A 19,244-nucleotide genomic window follows, 5' to 3' on the forward strand; every position below is an offset into this window, starting at 1 on the left:
GTCAATTAAACATTAAGTAGATATTTCCTTTGCAACATCCCAACCAACAATTGGTCCAGTTATCAAAGCTATTTTCAAGTTTTGAACAACTCGACTTTCAAGCTCTACATGTGTCAATGTTTCCATTTATCAACGTTATATTTTAAGATCTGTGCAAGAACTCAGCTAACAGATGTTTCCGCATATAAAAGCTATTTTCAAGTTTTGTACACCAAAACAACTTTTCAAGAAATATAAATGCAAAGAAACATTTTGAGTTGAAGTTAACAATGAAAATAATGTAGCATTCTTTGTTAAAACAAAAGAAGATATTTTTACAAATAAATAATGGCTCTGTAATAAATCCTATTTGAAAGATACTTGGTTCAGACTCAATTTCTTTATGGAATACCCATTATTATTGTTTATGCATTATGTATTTATAATGATCTAATTCTTATAAATTTCTTAAACAAACCTTTTTAGCACTCTTTATGACTCTCTCTCTGATTAACACAGTTCAGCAGATTTTGCCAGAAAAAAGAGAATGATTGATCAGATTTTAATAAAAACACGAAACGTGACACAGAGCTGAAGTTCAACTTGGTAAATAGTTTAGGATACAGACAACCGAGACAACCTATAGGCTCCTCGTGGTAAAACCCGCCGTGCTGTCACGTTCTTTTCAGGTTATAGTACAGTGGAATTTGTAAAAACATTCTGAATTGCTTGGAAATTTACATGCTTCATTCTTTAAAACTGATATTGAAAAACGATTCATTGAAGAGTTCTGAAAAATTAGAAACATTACCTCTCGCTAAAAAAATAATGCTGATCACAGATATGGATAAATCATGGAAGCCACGGCCATTTTTCAGTCAGTACTGTTTTTTGGAGTTCAACTATGGGATTATAAGAATAAAGAAGAAGCGATCTTTTATACACTACATTTTACTGAAATATTTCACTAATTGACATTAAAATATCTTACAATATTAAAAATTACACTTCCATTTCTGGAAGGAGTCCCTAAGAGTGGATTATAGTAAATCAGAACTAGTTCAGGTTCTTTACCAAGTACATTGCTGATGTACACATCAACAAAGTACTATTTTACTCTGAGATGCAGGACACCAGCAACCTAGCTTATTGTAGCATGAAGAAGCATACTCCAGAATGTTTCTTCATGCATCCGTTGCAATAAAGCATGGCTATATGAAGATCATGATACATAAAGTCACTACTGATGTTTTTGTTCTTGTTATTTTATTTATTTATGAGCTTGGAGCTAAAGAACTATGGCTAGCTTTTGGGACTGGATCCATGAACTTACAGTACTTGATTGTCCATAAGATTCCAAGCAGAATTGATCCAAAGAAGGCGAAGCCCCTCTCTATGTTCCAAGCTTTTACTGCCTGTGACACCATGTCCTTCTTCAGCGGTTTTGTAATTAAGACTGCATGGAATTTATATAAGGAATATATATATGATGATGTTACAAATGTTTCTCTTACCTTTCTCAGGGTTCCTGAATCAAATGTTTTAATGTACGACACAACCAGTACTAAGAAAAAGGTAAACCTAACAAGTAAATAAATGTGCATACAGAAGGGTAGGCAAATGGATGCAATCCTTCAAACCAAAGATGTCCTGATTCAAAAATTAAAAATGCTTTGTTTCAAGGTTCACCTATCAGGGTATAATGTATCATCTTATCATCACATCTATCATGTCCTGTGCGGATTCTCAATGCTACACATAGCAATTGAAAAACATTGTGGTCCTTGCTTCTAGCTAAAATTTGGGTGAAGTTCATCCGTAAACCGGGATGTGCGGAACATTGCAAATGTTTAAATGCTTTTTTGAAATGTTCTGCTCTTTGGAAGTGTATTAGTGACTGTTATCCAGAAGAACTTTAAGTAATAATTGATAGTATAAGAACATCAAATGTATGGATCTGTGTTCATAGTAATGGTATAGCAAATTATGGAACATTATAAAGAAAATGTTTGCATCACCCTCATGATACATTATCTTCTTGAGAATAAAACACATTTTTGAAATCCAACTTTTCCTGTTGAAATATATCTATTAAAGTGTAACATAGGATTCATTGTGCAAAAGGTTTGAACAAAACGCAAGTCTGTTAGAAACTCTCATGTGTTCACAGGCGTGTATTTGTAAATTACGAAAGGTTTTGCCAATGTAAAAGGATTTACATTTACCATATGCATATTTATATACGACCTTTGAACGTGAGGGTGGGGGAAAGAATATCGTTAAATCGACTTTCTACCTCTACTTAAAGGTCGTACATAAATATACATGTGGTAAATGTAAATCTACCTACATTGGAAAAACATTTCGCCACTTACAAGAATTTAAATCTGGTTTACACTTTGTATATATAAAATGATACGGGGCGCAGATTGGCCCTGTGATAGAGTTCTATATCTTGGAGTTGGAGAGTTGTTGGAATTGGTCCGATATTACACAATATTCCTTGCAATTTAAGCTGTGAGAGTCAATCTCTTAACGTGGAAGATGAGTGGTAGGGTGCTGCTGACTGACTGCTTTCAATCTGGTCAATAGTTGAAAAATAAGGACAATGGGAAAATGCTTTAGTAGCTTTGCCATACATGCCAAATACAAAATGAAAACGACTAAAAGAATGATACTAATGATATAAGATGACACTTTAGATGGTTAAGGAATTCCATCAAGCTTCTTGCTAAATCTGTCATATTTGATCGGACTATTGTTGTAAAATAATGATATGTTATTAGGGGCACACCTAATCACCAGAGAGCTTTGTTGGTTTGTTTTTTGAATTTCGCGCAAAGCTACACCAGGGCTATCTGCGCTAGCCGTCCCTAATTTAGCAGTTTAAGACTAGAGGGAAGGCAGCTAGTCATCACCACCCACTGCCAACTCTTGGGCTACTCTTTTACCAATGACTAGTGGGATTGACCGTAACATTATAATGCTCCCACGGATGAAAGGACGAGCAAGTTTGGTAGTATGGGGATTGCTGTTAATGTGTCAAATATCATGCTTCGATCAAAAACTGAACAATCATGTCACAAACCTTCTGGACTATAAACTATCTTGCACGAAGTGTAAAATTACTTTGTTTCCAACCTACATTTATCAATCATTTGAATTTATGACCCATAAGGTTATCACGCTTATCTCAAAGGAAATATTGTAGGGTGAAACATTTCTTGGCTTTTTAAATTCCAGTGAAATTGTTAGGAAGTCGTCTGTCAGAGCGTATTTACCAGGAAGAAATGTTGTTACTCATTGTTTATGAATTAATTTCATTATTGGGTGAAAGTTTTATAAAAATAAGTTTCATAAGAATAACCCCTTTAAAGTTCCTGGTCGGAAAATATCCTTTTTTTAAAGGAGTTTTGACCCTTATTAGTGGTTTTGTACATTTGTTTTTGTTTCTTATGTAATATATCTGTCAATTTAATTCTGAGTGAAAGTCCAAGAACTGAGATTTATGAAAATACCCTAGCCTATTTAACTAGGTATTTTGCTACGTTGAAAACCTGGATAGCTAAAAACCACATTTAATGTTTGCTTGCTAATGCTTTATTGCTTATAATAAATCATCTAGTAAAAATAAAGCCATTTATTAAACTCACGCACGTTTGATATTAGAACACTGTTTAAAATACTACATTTCCACATTTCTTTCTCTCTGTGTGATATTTGTTTGTTTGTAGTTAAGCGCAAAGCTACACAATGTGCTATCTGTGTTCTGCCAACCACAGGTATCAAAATCCGGTTTTTAGCGTTGTAAGTCCGCAGACATACCTCTGTGCCACAGGTGGGTGGGTGTTATTTTATACATAGCATACCTCCTTACGCATTTCGTTTTTCTAAATTGATAAAGATTTTTAACAGCAATTGAAAAAAAAATAAAAAATACGGACAAATAAAACAAAGAATGCAACATTTTTAAGTGCGCAAATCTTAATTCTCTGGGACTATGATAAAGCCAATGATAAAGCTTCTAATTAACTGGATGGAGCTTTAACCGTCAGAAGACATGCCAGTTAATTAATTAGTCAGAAAAAACAACAACAACACAAAAACCGTTGGTTATAGGTTGGTTGTTTCCTAAATACAGAACTTATGTAAAATCATGCAAAAGTACAAAAATAAACAAGAAATACTTGCTGTTTGTCACAAAATGACAAATAAACTCATTTATTAATTATAAAAATTACCTAAACTGGGCACTCATAACAGACAAGCATTATAACAAGAACAGAGAACTATACAAGGACAAATTAAAAGTAGCCATGAAATTGAAAATATAATTTAGATAAAAATTTCAAACTAAAAATAACGTGTATAAAGGTACATTATAATAATAATAAGCACAAACATGTTATCTTATTTCATACAGTAGCGAAATATACAATCACTTTCTTATTCATGCTATTAATATAGATATAAGAAAGTATATACAGATCACACATGTTTCGGCAACAGTTCGTAAACCATTCTGGGTACGCTAATTACAAGGTTACGTTTGTCCCAAAATGTAGAGGAAAATGTATTTCCAAAAAATAAATTAAAATAATTTTATGGTATGCAATATGGTCGACGGTTAAATGAGCGTTATCTGTGAGATCTGTGAACTTATGTTCAGTGTAACTCCGTGAATGAAATAACATCATTTACTACCCATAATGCTCCACACTTTTGTGGTTGGTATAAAAGTAATTTACACTGAAATCTTTAAGATAGAGGATGGTCGACTGTTAAATGGGCGTTATCTGCGAGGTCTGTGCAGTGTAACTCCGTGAATGAGATAACCTCATTTACTACCCATAATGCTCCACACTTTTGTGGTAGGTATAAAAGTAATTTACACTGAAATCTTTAAGATAGAGTATGGTCGACTGTTTAATGAGCGTTATCTGCGAGGTCTGTGCAGTGCAACTTCGTGAATGAGATAACCTCATTTACTACCCATAATTCTCCACACTTTTGTGGTTGGTATAAAAGTAATTTACACTGAAATCATTAAGATAGTGTATGGTCGACTGTTAAATGGGCGTTATCTGCGAGGTCTGTGCAGTGTAACTCCGTGAATGAGATAACCTCATTTACTAACCATAATTCTCCACACTTTTGTGGTTGGTATAAAAGTAATCTACATGAAATCTTTAATATAGAGTACAAATTTCGTGGAGTGAAGTGAAACGCTTAGCATATTTATATTTAGAGCCGAATATGGGTATGGCGGCAGGCAGTCGAACAATTAAATCTTTATTGCAGTGAATTATATTAGTGGTTTTATGCTATGGCGTGAACCGTTTATACAGTGGGCGTGGGACCTATATTTGAATTGTTGATACATCTAAACGTCTGTGTATCCAAAATATTTTATTTTTTTCTCCCAGCAGATCAGTGCATTGCTCTAGCAAAGAAACGCTCTTTACCAAAAATGCACGTACAACTCACGTAAGTTTAAAAGTAGATTATTCTTAATTGTACAAGCCATTTGCGTGCTAGAAGGAATAGTGACAGTATTCCTACGACTGCATCTATGACTAGTGACCAGACATTTTTGGCGGGGCAACGCATATGGCATTATCTCTATCATCACTAACTGAGAAACATCGGTGCAGTCCCTGTGTACTATGATAACTTCCATATTGGCAGGATTTAGTATTGCCCTATATGTCATATGCCATGTAAAAATAGTGTTTGAATAATTTTCATAATTGGGAATTAATTTGATTCCGATTTCTAAATAATTGAAAGTTGATGTAGTATTTGACAGAAACTGATTGTACCAAAGGGTTCCTGTAGCATTTCTATCTTACCAGAAAGCCAAATCTTTGTATATGTTGATTGAAATACGCAACACCAAGTACACTCAATGTGAAAATGTCATTAACTAAAAGGATTAAAAATTACTATAATATCAGATCTATAACTTCATATGACTGCTCGAAATTTATTTAATTGTGCTATAATAGTTTTACTAAATATACTAATTGCTATTCTGTGGCTTCTAAGCAAGGTAAAATGGATTTAAATTTAAAATTTTATTTTTTGGCTACACAGCTGAACCTAACTTAGGTTGTATATTTCGAATGTTGGTTATCCTATTTTGAAAACTTCTACATTTTGTACAGATGTTGTGTAATAGCCTATAAAATACCGTATCCTGTCCAAAAGTCACGTACAACTGGCTTTTTAACATTCTTGTGTTCCTTTCTTTTCAACTTGGTGTGTCGGTTTCTACCAACTACAACAGTCAACACTTAGTTACGGCTGCAGCACTTCAATAAGAAAATTGTATATTTGAAAAATCACATTCAAACTAGAATGTTTATTTTTAACGACTCTCTTTCATGAGGCGATTCATTTTCGTATGGCATAAAACCAACAGAAATTTCCTACGTGATGTACAACTGAAGACGCTATTTAACTTATACATATGTTACATTTTTGTAGCAATAAACAACTCCTCGTACACTTAGTGTAGAAAACAAAATTGAATAAATTTCCTCATTTTATTTTTCAGGGATACATTAGGTACAACTTGAGAACAAACCCCTCTGGTTCACTTACTCGTACTTAATATTTGCTTTTTTAGAGTACAAATAACTATGAGTTCCTTCCAGAGATACCTATGAAACCAAGATGGAGAGAAGCATGCTCGTTCAAGTGGGAATATAAATATGGATATCAAAAGATTTTTGATACTTTGTTGTATGCTTAGTTTGTTCTCTTCCTTTTCTATAAATAGGATGTTAAACCATGAATGATGGTTTTACTATGGGTTACTTTGTAATTTGACAATTACAAGCATCAAGGATAATTCACTTGTGAGCTGAATTCACTCACATAAAAGGAGGTAGGGGCATGTTGAGATCAAAGAGGAATGCCTTAATTGCTAAATACTAACGTACATCAATTTTACTACTGTGTTTATGCATTTGAGTTACAATTTGAAGAAGCCTAGCATTCGATGTAATCCATTATCAATCTTGTTGTGCCAACAGGTAAAGCAAAACTTGAGAATGCCGTAGTGAATGATCAAGCTCTAAGTGGTTCAACTTCAGACATGACAAGATCACTCAAACACTAAGTTTTAAACATATGGTTGATCTTGGAATGTACAGACACAAGGCAATGCTGGTGATTTATTTTCATTAGCAACGTGCTTAACTTCAAGGTTAAAATATGAATCTTATATTAACACCGACATTGAGACAAAGAGTAATTGAGATATATCCATGTTCTCATTTAGCAGGATAAGATTATTCTGGCTTCATAAGTATTACTGGTTGGCTAGGTTCCATACACTAGTCAAAGTATTGTGAATAAATACATATGACACAACCAAGTTTTAAGGGTGCAGCAAAGGAAGATCTGTACAGATTAATCAAGAAGTTCCAGCAGGTTGTAGATAGCATTTCCTGTTAACCAAGAATAATCAACCTTTGATGTTGTATAACATATGGACAATTATACGCTGTAGACAATTTAATTTCTGGTATTTTCAACCTGAATAGCACCTTATGCAACACAATGGATAAATGGCCATGTCAGAGGTCTCAAGATTCAGATATTCACACTCCTTATTTAGAACTCCTGAACAAAGGGAGAACAGTCAGCCACTAGTAACAACTACTTACAAGCCTATAGTATTCAAAGACAAGTGGCACATCAAAGCTGGAACCTTGAATATTTTCATTAACAGTTTGACACTTTAACCACTAAACTATATCTAGCCATATTGCAAAAAAAAAAACTCTGTCTGTAACAGAAAAGTTTGACCTCATAAATTCAAGCTAGATAAAAAGTCGGCTATCAAAGTGGATGAACTGCATTGGTTTCATGCCACAATTTATCCAGGTATGGTCACATAAGGTGGTGAAGATATTTTAATAGACAATTCTGTAGAAGAAAGGCCAATGAAATTCTGCAATATCATTGAGGAGTGAGGGATTTTCTTACTTTGACAGAGGCGGTATTTGTGGCATTAAGATACAAGTGCCAGAGCATACAAAGCTGGTAGGAATAACTCCACTGGGAGAACAATCTCTCGAATATTGCACTCCTCAAAGGATAAAAAAGTCAGTCTAAGACAAATAAGCACATGGTTAACAGGGTAAGGTTCTCCTCAAGGATATGGTTATGGTTGTTTGCAGTCCAGCAATCCTGTTGGGCCAACTAGATGGGGTAGTAAAGTTTCGAAAAGTAACTTAAGCTGTCTCAATGTAGATGCTATTAGTGCGTATTGATGGCTCTGGAAGCGAAACATCCCACAAATTTTATGCATCTAGAATATGAGACAATGACAGTTATTCTGCTTGAATGTTCAACAACATAGATGAATGTAACCAGTTAGGTTAACCTAACCAGCAATGGGTTGATCTGACTGCTAGTCTGAGGGAAGAAACAGATACGCTACACCAATAAGGATAATGATAACCTCCATTCACTTATTTCAAGTACAGTGTGGTAAAAATGCATAGAAATGATGAGAGTTTCTGGCAGACACTGGCATCATCAGGAATACTAGAATGTTTGGTGTATCATGCATTTTCATTCGAGCACCACAAAAAGCAATATGTACATTATAAGAGTTATAGCCTTAACGTGGATGGGGGGTAACAGGATATTGTTCACTGACTGCATTTCTTCTGATCAGTAGCTCAAAATTAACGAAGGAAGCAGATAGGTTTCACATATTTTTCACAATTCTCTGCTTTTTATATCTTTGTTTATTGCCAATTGTTCTCCAAATGTTGTAGGCAGATTTGGTAATACCATCTGTAAGCATAAGGTTTTTTGAGACTGGTACTGTTGTTTAAAACTTGTTGTATGTTGCTAAGAGTTCAATACACAGCGTATGAGTAAGACATTGTAATGTTTATAGCAAATCAATGCCATATGTGAACTGTACATAGAATGAGATACACAAAAGTAACATGTTCAAAGTGATGTCTATTAGACGGTTCGGTGTATTTCTACTTAAGAAAGTGTGACTTTAATCTATTGCTTGCAGTTGAGAAAATCTGCTCTTTCTTCATTAATGCTAATCAATGCTAATTGGGGAAACTGTCACTCTTGTGTTACTACTTTGTTTTGATTTTGAGAATATAGTATAGCTTTTTGAGATTCAAGAAGCTACTGATGTCTAATTAGATCAACCTATATCGAAAACTAATCATCAATCCTGTTACAAGGCATAAATGACTAATGCTGCCACCTCTTTGAGTAAGTTAGGAAATTAGAACTTTGCTTTGTCAAATTCACTGTCTAAACGACCTTTCACTGCAATGGAAATCTTTCTTTTGATATAATTTTTTCTCTGTCAGTTGAATCTGAAATCTTATTTAGAGAGCCCAGAATTGAATTGGAAAGGCTGAATATGAATGCATTTTAGTTGTTTTGATTAACAAAAATGTTCTTCTGGGTACTTACTAGCCATTGCACGTAATGATACTTGCTGCAAGTTATGCTTTACGTGTCTTTGATAATCTATCCATTATGCATTGGTATACTGAAAGAAAGTAGATATAACCTTGTGTTCAGTTCAGTGTTATTACTTGAGTCATGTAAGATTTACATTTAGTGAAGACGCGTTAAAATAAGATCTGATGAGGTATGTTATCCTACAACTGAGTGCGTACATAATTGTCCCGCTGCTAGGGGTATCCCTTGGGATATTTGTTTGTCATGTACCCAAATATCTGTTGTATTCTTGAGAACTGCAATTTGATGATATGCAAGCCATTCTCTGAAGAAACCTGAGGTAAAGTAGGAAACTTGAAGCAATTTAACACTATAAATCCGCCTCTATATAATATATACATTTCTTATATAAGCTCATTTGACTAACATCTCCACAATTCAGAACGTGTACAGAATGGATGTAAGAGGAGTGCATTTTACCATTCGTAGACAAAAACTTAGGAGAGAGAGCTAAGTGGTTGGACAGTATTTGTTTTCTAACACGTTAGTAACATAGTAGAATTGTACAAGCACCATATTTTTATATATTGTTTCTTATGTAATGTTAGACTGTTGCTACACAAGATGCCGTAAACAAATAATTTTCTGGATGGGCTTGGCTATTCTTCTCAAGCTTGTACTATTGCTCAAAATGTAAGTTTCTTTATTCAAAAGAAAAATAGTGTATTTTCAACTTCAGGGAAATGAAGTGAAGCAAAAAAGATTGGTGACTTCATATAAGTCTTTAGCTAGCCATTGCATCTGAGTAAATTCAGTTTTTTCTATAAAATAATTATTCTTTTATTCAATTCTAAATCGTAATCAAAAAAGTATTTCTATTATTAGTGCATCCATATTCAACCTTGCTTTATAAAATCGACTGTCCCTTACCAAATTCCATGTTTATAAGCAAATAAGGAAATATCTGTAAATAAACCTCTGCTTTTGGAACAGAGAGTCTAATCTCATTATGCACATTATGATTAACCATTTATCTTCGATCTTTCAATTTGCTGAACGTTATCTAGTGACTCGACCACATAGAAGGTGATTGCATTACAAAAAATGATACATTTGTAAATAAAATAAATACGTTATCAGTATATATATGTGTATATATATATATATATATATATATATACACCATTTATAGTTTTGTATTTTCAGTATAAAACTGAAAATATTAATGTTGTTCAAATAACACAATTAAAGTACCCTATTTACATTATTAATTAAGTGAATATAAGAACATTGGATAATAAATTGGTCACGCACTTATGTTTTCACAAAAAATACAAACACAGATACATGAAATATAGATAAACAGACGGATAGATAGATATAGTATTAGTATTTGTCAAAATTGTGGAGATGTTGCTTTTTGTGATGTATTTCTACAGGATGTTAAGAAAGACATAAGTGTTCTTTTAATTATAGATTATAATTACAACTGAATTATAAATATATATATATATATACATACGTATGAGTGTATTCTAAGATAAACGTGTTCTAATATACAGAGCATTTACTCATCTCATCCATGTTTAGTAGCTTGGCGAATTACAATGTTTGATAATTGTAATCATACTATGCGTTTTCTACCTCTCCACATTAATCTAGAAATTTTCAACATTTGTTTTCACACCAGATTGATTAAAAACGTTATTATATTCCTTTTTCTTCAGCTGTTCACTATACGATGTCTTTCACCTTTCGTCTTCTCACGGGAAAGATTGTGGTAAGGTCACCTATAAAATGTTAAGCTAGACAGATATCTTTTCCACCGGTGATCGTTCCCCAATAGGACAGTGCTAAGTCTATGTACTTACAATGCCAAAGTTCAGGGTTCGATTCCCCGCGGGGGACACAACAGATAGTCTAATGTGGCTTTTCTGTAGAACAAACAAACAAACCACTGGTGGTCAGGTAACCTCTGGAGGTAAGGGCTGCTCTTGTATTTCATATTTGAATGAATAGTCACGTTGTGTATTGCTAGTTGATATGGGTAAGTCTTACGTGAACGGTTTAAATAGCTAAAGTGAGAATCTTTCAGTCTAGAACACGATCTTGAAGCTTGATGTCATTGGGTTAGAGTTTGTACGATCTTGAAGTTGAATGTCATGGAGTTAGAATTTGTACGATCTTGAAGCTAGATGTCACGGAGTTAGAGTATCTTTAGTAGCAACTCCCCAGTAAAGACAACTGATAATTGTGACCAATAATTAAAAATTTTAATTGTGTTTAATTTAAATAAATATTGTTTATTTTACTTGTATACGTATGTTTAGTCTTTATTTATCGCTATCAAGTCACTCGGCGGTAAGTTTGATTGCACACTACAGCTAAAACCTGGTTTCGATACTCATGGTGGGTACAGCTATGTACTTACCAAAATCAAATAAACAAACAAACAAACTTTTTTCTCATGAATTCAATAATCAGAGAACATAAAATTACACTGCAGTAAATATCTTGTTGACTCTCCCGTTGTTAAGCGGAACTGTCTTGTCGCTCTGAGTAGAATGAATCTTACCCAAAAGGACAACAATAGTACGCATTCTGACAATTAATAATCTTTTTCTTTCAATCTGAAAATGTCTTCCTTTCAGAATAAGCAGCTAATATCAGAGTAAGGAGCGCATACGGTGCCTTACAACGTTGTTATATAATGAAAAATAAGGCTAAACAATTAAAACGTAGCAGATATTAATATTTAATTGTACTCCAATGGGTCAGCAGTAGCTTTACGGATTTATTGTAGTAAAATCCGGGATCTCCTTCTCCTCGGTGGACAGAATGCAGATTGCTTATTGTGTAGCTTCAAATAACATTCAATAACAGCAATGACAACGGTTTTGACTCTAGTGTATATAAAGTAAATGTAAAATGCAATGTTATTATTTTTATACAAAATATTCAGCTTAAGATCTGATTAAACAGCAAGATATTTAACGTCCATTATTAGCATAAAAAGCAAACAAAAAACTTACGTATGTTGTAGTTTGTGTGATTGTAAGCTCTAATGAATAGATAATCTTACATAGAAGAACGTAAGTAATTTTATATCTAAGAGCATTTATTTTACGTTTACTCGATGAATGAAAATTTTTCAAATAACAGATAATAGGCTCTTTTAAATGAAACTGCTGATTTTGGACTCGTAAAATAAACACCACCATTTATTTAAACTTTCCTGGTAAAAAGTATCAGGCACAGTTGAGTGTTTAAAAAAGTAAGATTCATCTTTAAATAATTGATACCCGAATACAGATCGACATTTTAGATAAATATAAGCTTTAAATCTCACCCAGGAATATTTTCAATGTTCTTCCAAAGATCTGAATTAATACGAAAGTAATAAAAAAAACCTGCGGTATTATAAAAAAAATCAGAAAATATGTCATAATACGAAACTAAAAAATGATAAGGCACTGTAGCATTGATAAAATAAGAGGAAAATATTTTCAAGTGCGGTATTAACGAAAAAGAGGAATATATGTCATAATACGAGTTAGTTAGTTTATTTTGATTTTGTTTGTTTGCTTGTTTGTAATTAAGCACAAAGCTATACAATGGGCTATCTGTGCTCTGCTCACCACGAGTATCGAAACCCGGTTTCTAGCGTTGTAAATCCGCTGTGCCATTGGGGGGCAGTTTATTTTGAATTTCACGCAAAGGTACATGAGGGCTATCTGCACTAGCCGTCCTAATTCAGCAGTGTAAGACCAGAGGCAAGGCAGCTAGTCATCACCACCTTCCGCCAACTCTTGGTCATAATACGAAAGCAAACAACAGCGCGGTATTAACAAAAATAATAATACAAAAATGTAATAATACGAAAGTAAACAACCATGCGGTTTTAACAGAAACGAAGGAAATATTTCATAATACAAAGCATACAACAATACGATAATACCAGAAAAAAGGAAATATGTCATAATACGAAAGCAAACAACAGTGCGGTATTAACAAAACAAAAAAAAAGACAGAAAAACTTGTGATAATACGAAAGTAAACAACAATGCGGTATTAACAAAAAATAAGGGAAATATTTCTTAATACGAAAGCAAACAATGGTGCTGTATTAACAAAAAAGAGGAAATGTGTCATAATGCGAGAGGAAACAGCAATGCGTTATTAACTCAAGAAAGAAAAATGTGTCTTAACATGAAAATATACAAACTTCGCGGTATTAACAAACAAAATAATATGTTAAAAAATACACATTTTATTTATTTGGTTTGTTTGAATTTCGCGCAAAACTACACGACGGCTACCTGCGCTAGCCGCCCTAATTTAGCAGTGAAAGACAATAGGGAATGCAGCTAGTCATCACCACCCGCCACCAACTCTTGGTCTACTTTTTTCCAACGAATAGTGGGATTGACCGCCACGTTATAACGCCTCCAGGGCTGAAAGGGCGAGCATGTATGGTGGGACGGGGATTCGAATTCACGACCCTCAGATTGCGTGTAGAGCTCCAGAACCACCTGGCCATGCTAGGCCCATATTTGTTAGCATAAGTTTTTAAACTACACATTGATTCAGAGCGGCCACGCCAATATTCTCAAGGGTTGATTAAAACTGATTTCTTCAAGTTGATTTCTCTTAATCACAAATCTTGCTGAGCTTATTAAACTTTTATGGTTTTCTGCACACTCTAACTAGCATTTGAGTAGGCTAATCTTTTGATTCGGTTAATCACTAGTATCCTTAGAGTTTCCATCAGATGACTGTTACATAGTGACGAACAACCAACTTAATGTTTTGTAATTACGAAAATGATACCGAAAGTTTCTGTAGAATTTGTGCACGGAATTTTTAGCAAACTTAGTAAGAATCCCAGCTAAAAACGTGCGTAAACAATGGTACTGCTAATTTTCTATTTGGATTTTTCATACATCGCCAGTCAACAAAAATGAGTGATAACAACAGTGTAAAGAGAAACTGAAATGTTTCGTATGCCGAGAATTTTTTTATTCGAAACTAACTGCCTATAAATTACATTTGAACTCACTGTTTTTGTAATAACTGTGCCTTAGCCTGTACCAATTTCAGTGCAACTAAGTTCTAAACAGACTCACAAGAAAGTATAAATAAATGCAGTTAGATCAACTTTTGAATACTATATTTTACAACTGTACCTTGTGTAAAAAAAAAAGCGAAGTAAATATACAAAAGTGAAGACAACCTGTAACAAGACCCCGAGATATCATGTCAAAGAAAAAGTTACATATATATATATAAAAAGGGTATTTAATCGAATACAGAAAGCTATACTATACATTAAGATATCAATTTCTATTTTGTTCATTCTTTCTTGGTTCTCACACCCTGTGGTGTGTTAACATTTTGTTTTTCATACAAACACGTGATGAAATTGACTTTTTTAGCCGTAAAGAGTACATACTGACCAAAACTATTTTATAAAACAACAAAAATTAATGACTGATATCCAGCTAAATGTAAAACTGTCAGAATAAATCATAGAATTTTAAATTATTATGTGATTCACGAGAACTGAGGAATAGTACCAGATTTACTGCTTTAGAAACTTAGTACATGCCGAATCTACTTTAATGTGACCTTTAGTTTATGAATTATCGTGTTTTTGATACTGGTATCAATGTATTAATTAAACACATATAAGTTATTAGGTTTATAGCGATATATATATATGTATAAATAATAATGGCAAAGTTTTCACTTTTTAATGTTGTGTTAGAACTTGAATTATTATTTAACTAATCAATTAATTAATCAATGAAATTGTTTGTGATGTTTCAATTTTTTTAGGGTATTGGAAGAAATTATAAAATCCTTTCCCACAAAAGTTAAATCAAAATACATAACCTTAATGTATTTAGAATCGGTGTAATGAATGATGTGTAATATTATAGCGAATAATACAGTATTACCAGGAAGTATCTATTAAATTTTCAGTACAATAAATTTGATTAATCCGGTACATAGGTTTTAAAGTAAAATTATCAAACAAATAGCATATAACTCTTTATAACAGAGTAATGTAAAGAGACTATTTTATAATATAAAATAATATATAACACTAATTGATGACATAACTACTTAAAAACTTATTTTATTCTAGTGAATTTCAGAAGTTTTGGCTTACGAAACCACTAGGATGATTAAAACTACTGCTTTTTTATTGTTGTTATGGTTGCATAATAATTTTAGGAAGTGGTATTTATGAGTTTTTAGTCAATGTGTAGTTATAAGTGCAAGTTATTTCAACATTTGAGTCTGATGATACTATATATTTTCTCTTGATTATAGCTTTAATTAAGAGTATAATATGCGCGACTTGGAAGGTTACGGCATTAAGAAGTAAGTAAAAAAGCTTGTTTAAGTAATGTTTCGAATTACTGCTGAGGAGAACAATTGCTCGAAACGTCACTTCAATAAATGTATTTTTGATTTTAATTTGAAATGGTGTTACAAAATACTTGGAATGGTGAACATAAATCTAATCTGAACGAAACATTTAAAATTGGTTTTATCGAATGATTTTCCCGTCAACACAAAAATTATATACTTAGCTAATCACTCATTAACGAATACCATTTTTAAACACCTTAATTATGATTAAAATGCAATCAGTTTCAAACAAATGGCAACCAGGTATATGAAATGCTAATCTCTTTTCGCCTGCTTACATAATAATAATAACTTCCGATCAGTGCAAGCTATGCACTTAGGGCTAAGCTAAAAGTCAACCTGGTCATTAGTATAGCTAATTGAATATACTTTCCTTATGCATCTACTTATAAAGATTAGAATGCACTGTTTCATCAGTTGGTTACCCTCTCTAATCGATATTTTCGGCCGTAAACCCAATAATATTCGGCATAATTACCTAATTAGATATATTTTTCCTGATTTACTATTCATTCTTATAAGAAATTTGAAATCTTTGTTTGTAGTTAAGCACAAAGCAACACAGTGGGCTATCTGTACTGCGCCCATCAAGGGTATCGAAACCCGGTTTTTAGTGTTATAAATCTGCAGACTTACCACACTGCCACTGGGAGTCATATATGAAATAATCTCGTTCTATGTAAATTTTCTTAATGCTCCATAACAACCAGTTAATAAAACTCAGAACGTTCTTTATAAATCAGAAGCTTAGCATAAATGGTCTGTACGAAAGGTATGACTCCTAGTGGCCCTGTGACAAGTCTGAGTGTCCATACCGCTAAACATCGGGGTTCGGTACTCGCCGTAGGCACAGCACAGATACTCCTTATACAGGTTTGTGTTTAACAACAAACGAATAAACAAGTTGGATTCAATTCAATAAAAAAATAAAATGTGTCTACATTTTGACACATGTTATCATTTAATTAAAAACCCTGAATAATTACGTCCCTTCAGAAAGACGTACTGTTTTTTTCAATTGTTTCTCTCTTCTTCTTTTAAACACTTTTCAATAGACCGCCATTCCTCCATTTTTCAGCGGATTGGCTTGAAACGTATGCCGAAATATATTTTTCCTTTTTATTTATTACTTAGATCTTTTTAAAGAATTTTTATGAAGTCAAAGGTCAAACAATATAAAGTGTATACTTAGGCTTCTGTGTGGTCATATTTACAGTAATGAAGATGAAAATTTGCACAGATATAAACTTTCATGTGCCCAACACATTGACTTACAAAGCAGTTGGATTTGCCCATTTTGAATCTTTTTATAGAGTCAGAGCTCATAAAAAGCATGGGTTTTAGATCAATTACTCGGCCCTATTTACAAACAAAAATCGTGGACTTGATCATTTTTTAGTAATTATAGTGGGATTTGACAGCCATTCTTATAACTCATCAACATGCCCAAAGCGCAAAGTGTGTTTTTGGGACAAGGGGACACGAAACATGAACCCTCAGATTCACTGTCTGGCTTGTTAATCATCAGGTTATTCCTGGCCCTTTCATTAAGGAAATAAGTAATCGCGAAAAATAAGAAAACGATATATCAACATTCAACTGTCTTGTTTTCTGCGTCTTGAAACTGTAGCTCAAGTAATGAGTCAATTTTTTATAACACTAAAGAAAAGGTTTAAAGCATATATATATAATTTTGAGAACTAAAAATTCCAAAAATGCATTTAATGTTTAGAAGTTAGTTTAAGAAATAACTTGCATTACAAAATTATAAGAAACATACTCATGTACATACACACACACACAATAACAGCCTGAGCTTTTTCGTATTTAATTACCCCTGAAAAAGTAAGGTCTGCTTACTGAAACGCTTAGATTATTAAGTTTTAATTAGTATCTTAGACTTCAGAATATAAAAGCACGAGCTAGAATGGCTTGAAGTTCATCAGGCGTTTTATCTCTTTTTCACGCAATGAACTGTTGTTAAATAGAAAAATAAAATATGAAAAAGTTATATAGTGTGCGTTTCATTCCGGTTTTTCACATGCAAAAAATATATAGTTTACGTGAGGTACGCAAGTCATAAAAATGTTTATTTATTTATTTATTATGAAAGTAATTCATGTATATTGCTTAAATAATTGTGACTTTAGCTAGACAGTTAAGATTTGCTTACAAGCAGTAATTCAAATTATACAGTTTTGAAAAGTAAAATAGACTTTAATTAGAATATATGAAAATTAAACATAGATTTAAGTTTTTGTTTTCGTCGTGTAAAGCTCACAACAGGCTATTTGGGCTTTATTACTGCGGGAATCGAACCCTGGATTTCACCATTGAAATTCGTAAACTTTCCGCTGACCAGCCAAGGGACATAACTTAAGAGTAACAATTTAAAGTGTCCTTCAATAATCCAGAAGAATACAGTATAAATGATTAAGAAAAGGAAAGAACCTACCTTTTGCTAGTAAGATAACGAAAACTGAGACAAAGAAGATCCACCAGACATAATGGAAGTAGGAAGATGTGCGTGCCATCAGAATTTTCTGTTTTAAGTTCGCTGTTTATACTGAGTACATTGGGTTTTAATTAAACAATATAATAATATTATAAAATAGTTCTAGTTCTACCCATTCTTCGATACCTTGAAGGTTAAATAACATTTTGTTACAGAATTAACTATGAAAAAAAAAGTGGTAACAATGAGCCACAGTCGCTCTTAAAACACAGAGTTAATTAAAATTTCAATTTTGAACAATATGAGACATAATAAAAATTTCAATACTTGAATGGAAAGTTACTTTGAAATTCTCATTTGTGCATTTCTATTGTGTGGACATTAACCACTGCCGGATTTCTTCCATGTTCTTCGCCTCACGAACCACACAGCAAACTGGCACAACGAAACTGCTGGCACTGCGCTAGCATCAGAAAGGTACCACGTGACCAAGCATACTCATTCTAGCTGTTCGTCTTCTGGTTGTGTGTTCCTCCCTAGTTTTATAACAGCTAAAGAGATACAACGTGAAACGAAGCATTATTATTATGTTGTTGTAAGGAATGCCTTTCTAACTGTCAAAAAAGAAATAGAACATCCAAAAGAAATAGTTGTATGTTAACCTTGGTAACATAGTAGCGCTTTAGAGGTTATAATTTTAACACTTGGAATGAAAAGAGACAAAATGGTATGCTAAAAAGATTTACCTTTTTTTTTAATATTAGCGTTCTGTGAATTTCTACATTCAGATGATTACCCAAGTGGAGTTGCGGTTTACAGAATAGCCGATACGGAAAAGAAAAAAACATTTATTGGGTTTCGCTATCATACATCGATATAAAAATATACTATTGTTTGTTTATTTGTT

The 19,244-nt window shown here is 33.0% G+C and overlaps 1 protein-coding gene across 2 annotated transcripts in view; it reads right to left on the reverse strand.

Annotated features, from left to right (window-relative positions):
- LOC106461973 (synaptogenesis protein syg-2-like) overlaps positions 1-18,732 on the reverse strand; it is a 141,728-nt gene extending 122,996 nt beyond the window's left edge. For both annotated transcript variants that reach the window (XM_022389268.1, XM_022389262.1), the window contains exon 1: positions 18,338-18,732. In XM_022389268.1, coding sequence (XP_022244976.1) covers positions 18,338-18,416 — 79 coding nt within the window. In that variant the 5' untranslated portion in view covers positions 18,417-18,732. The remainder of the gene's footprint in view (positions 1-18,337) is intronic.
- Between the last annotated feature and the right edge of the window lie 512 nt (positions 18,733-19,244).

The sequence above is a fragment of the Limulus polyphemus genome, unplaced genomic scaffold, assembly GCF_000517525.1.
Source record: "Limulus polyphemus unplaced genomic scaffold, Limulus_polyphemus-2.1.2 Scaffold42, whole genome shotgun sequence".
NCBI lineage: Eukaryota > Metazoa > Arthropoda > Merostomata > Xiphosura > Limulidae > Limulus > Limulus polyphemus.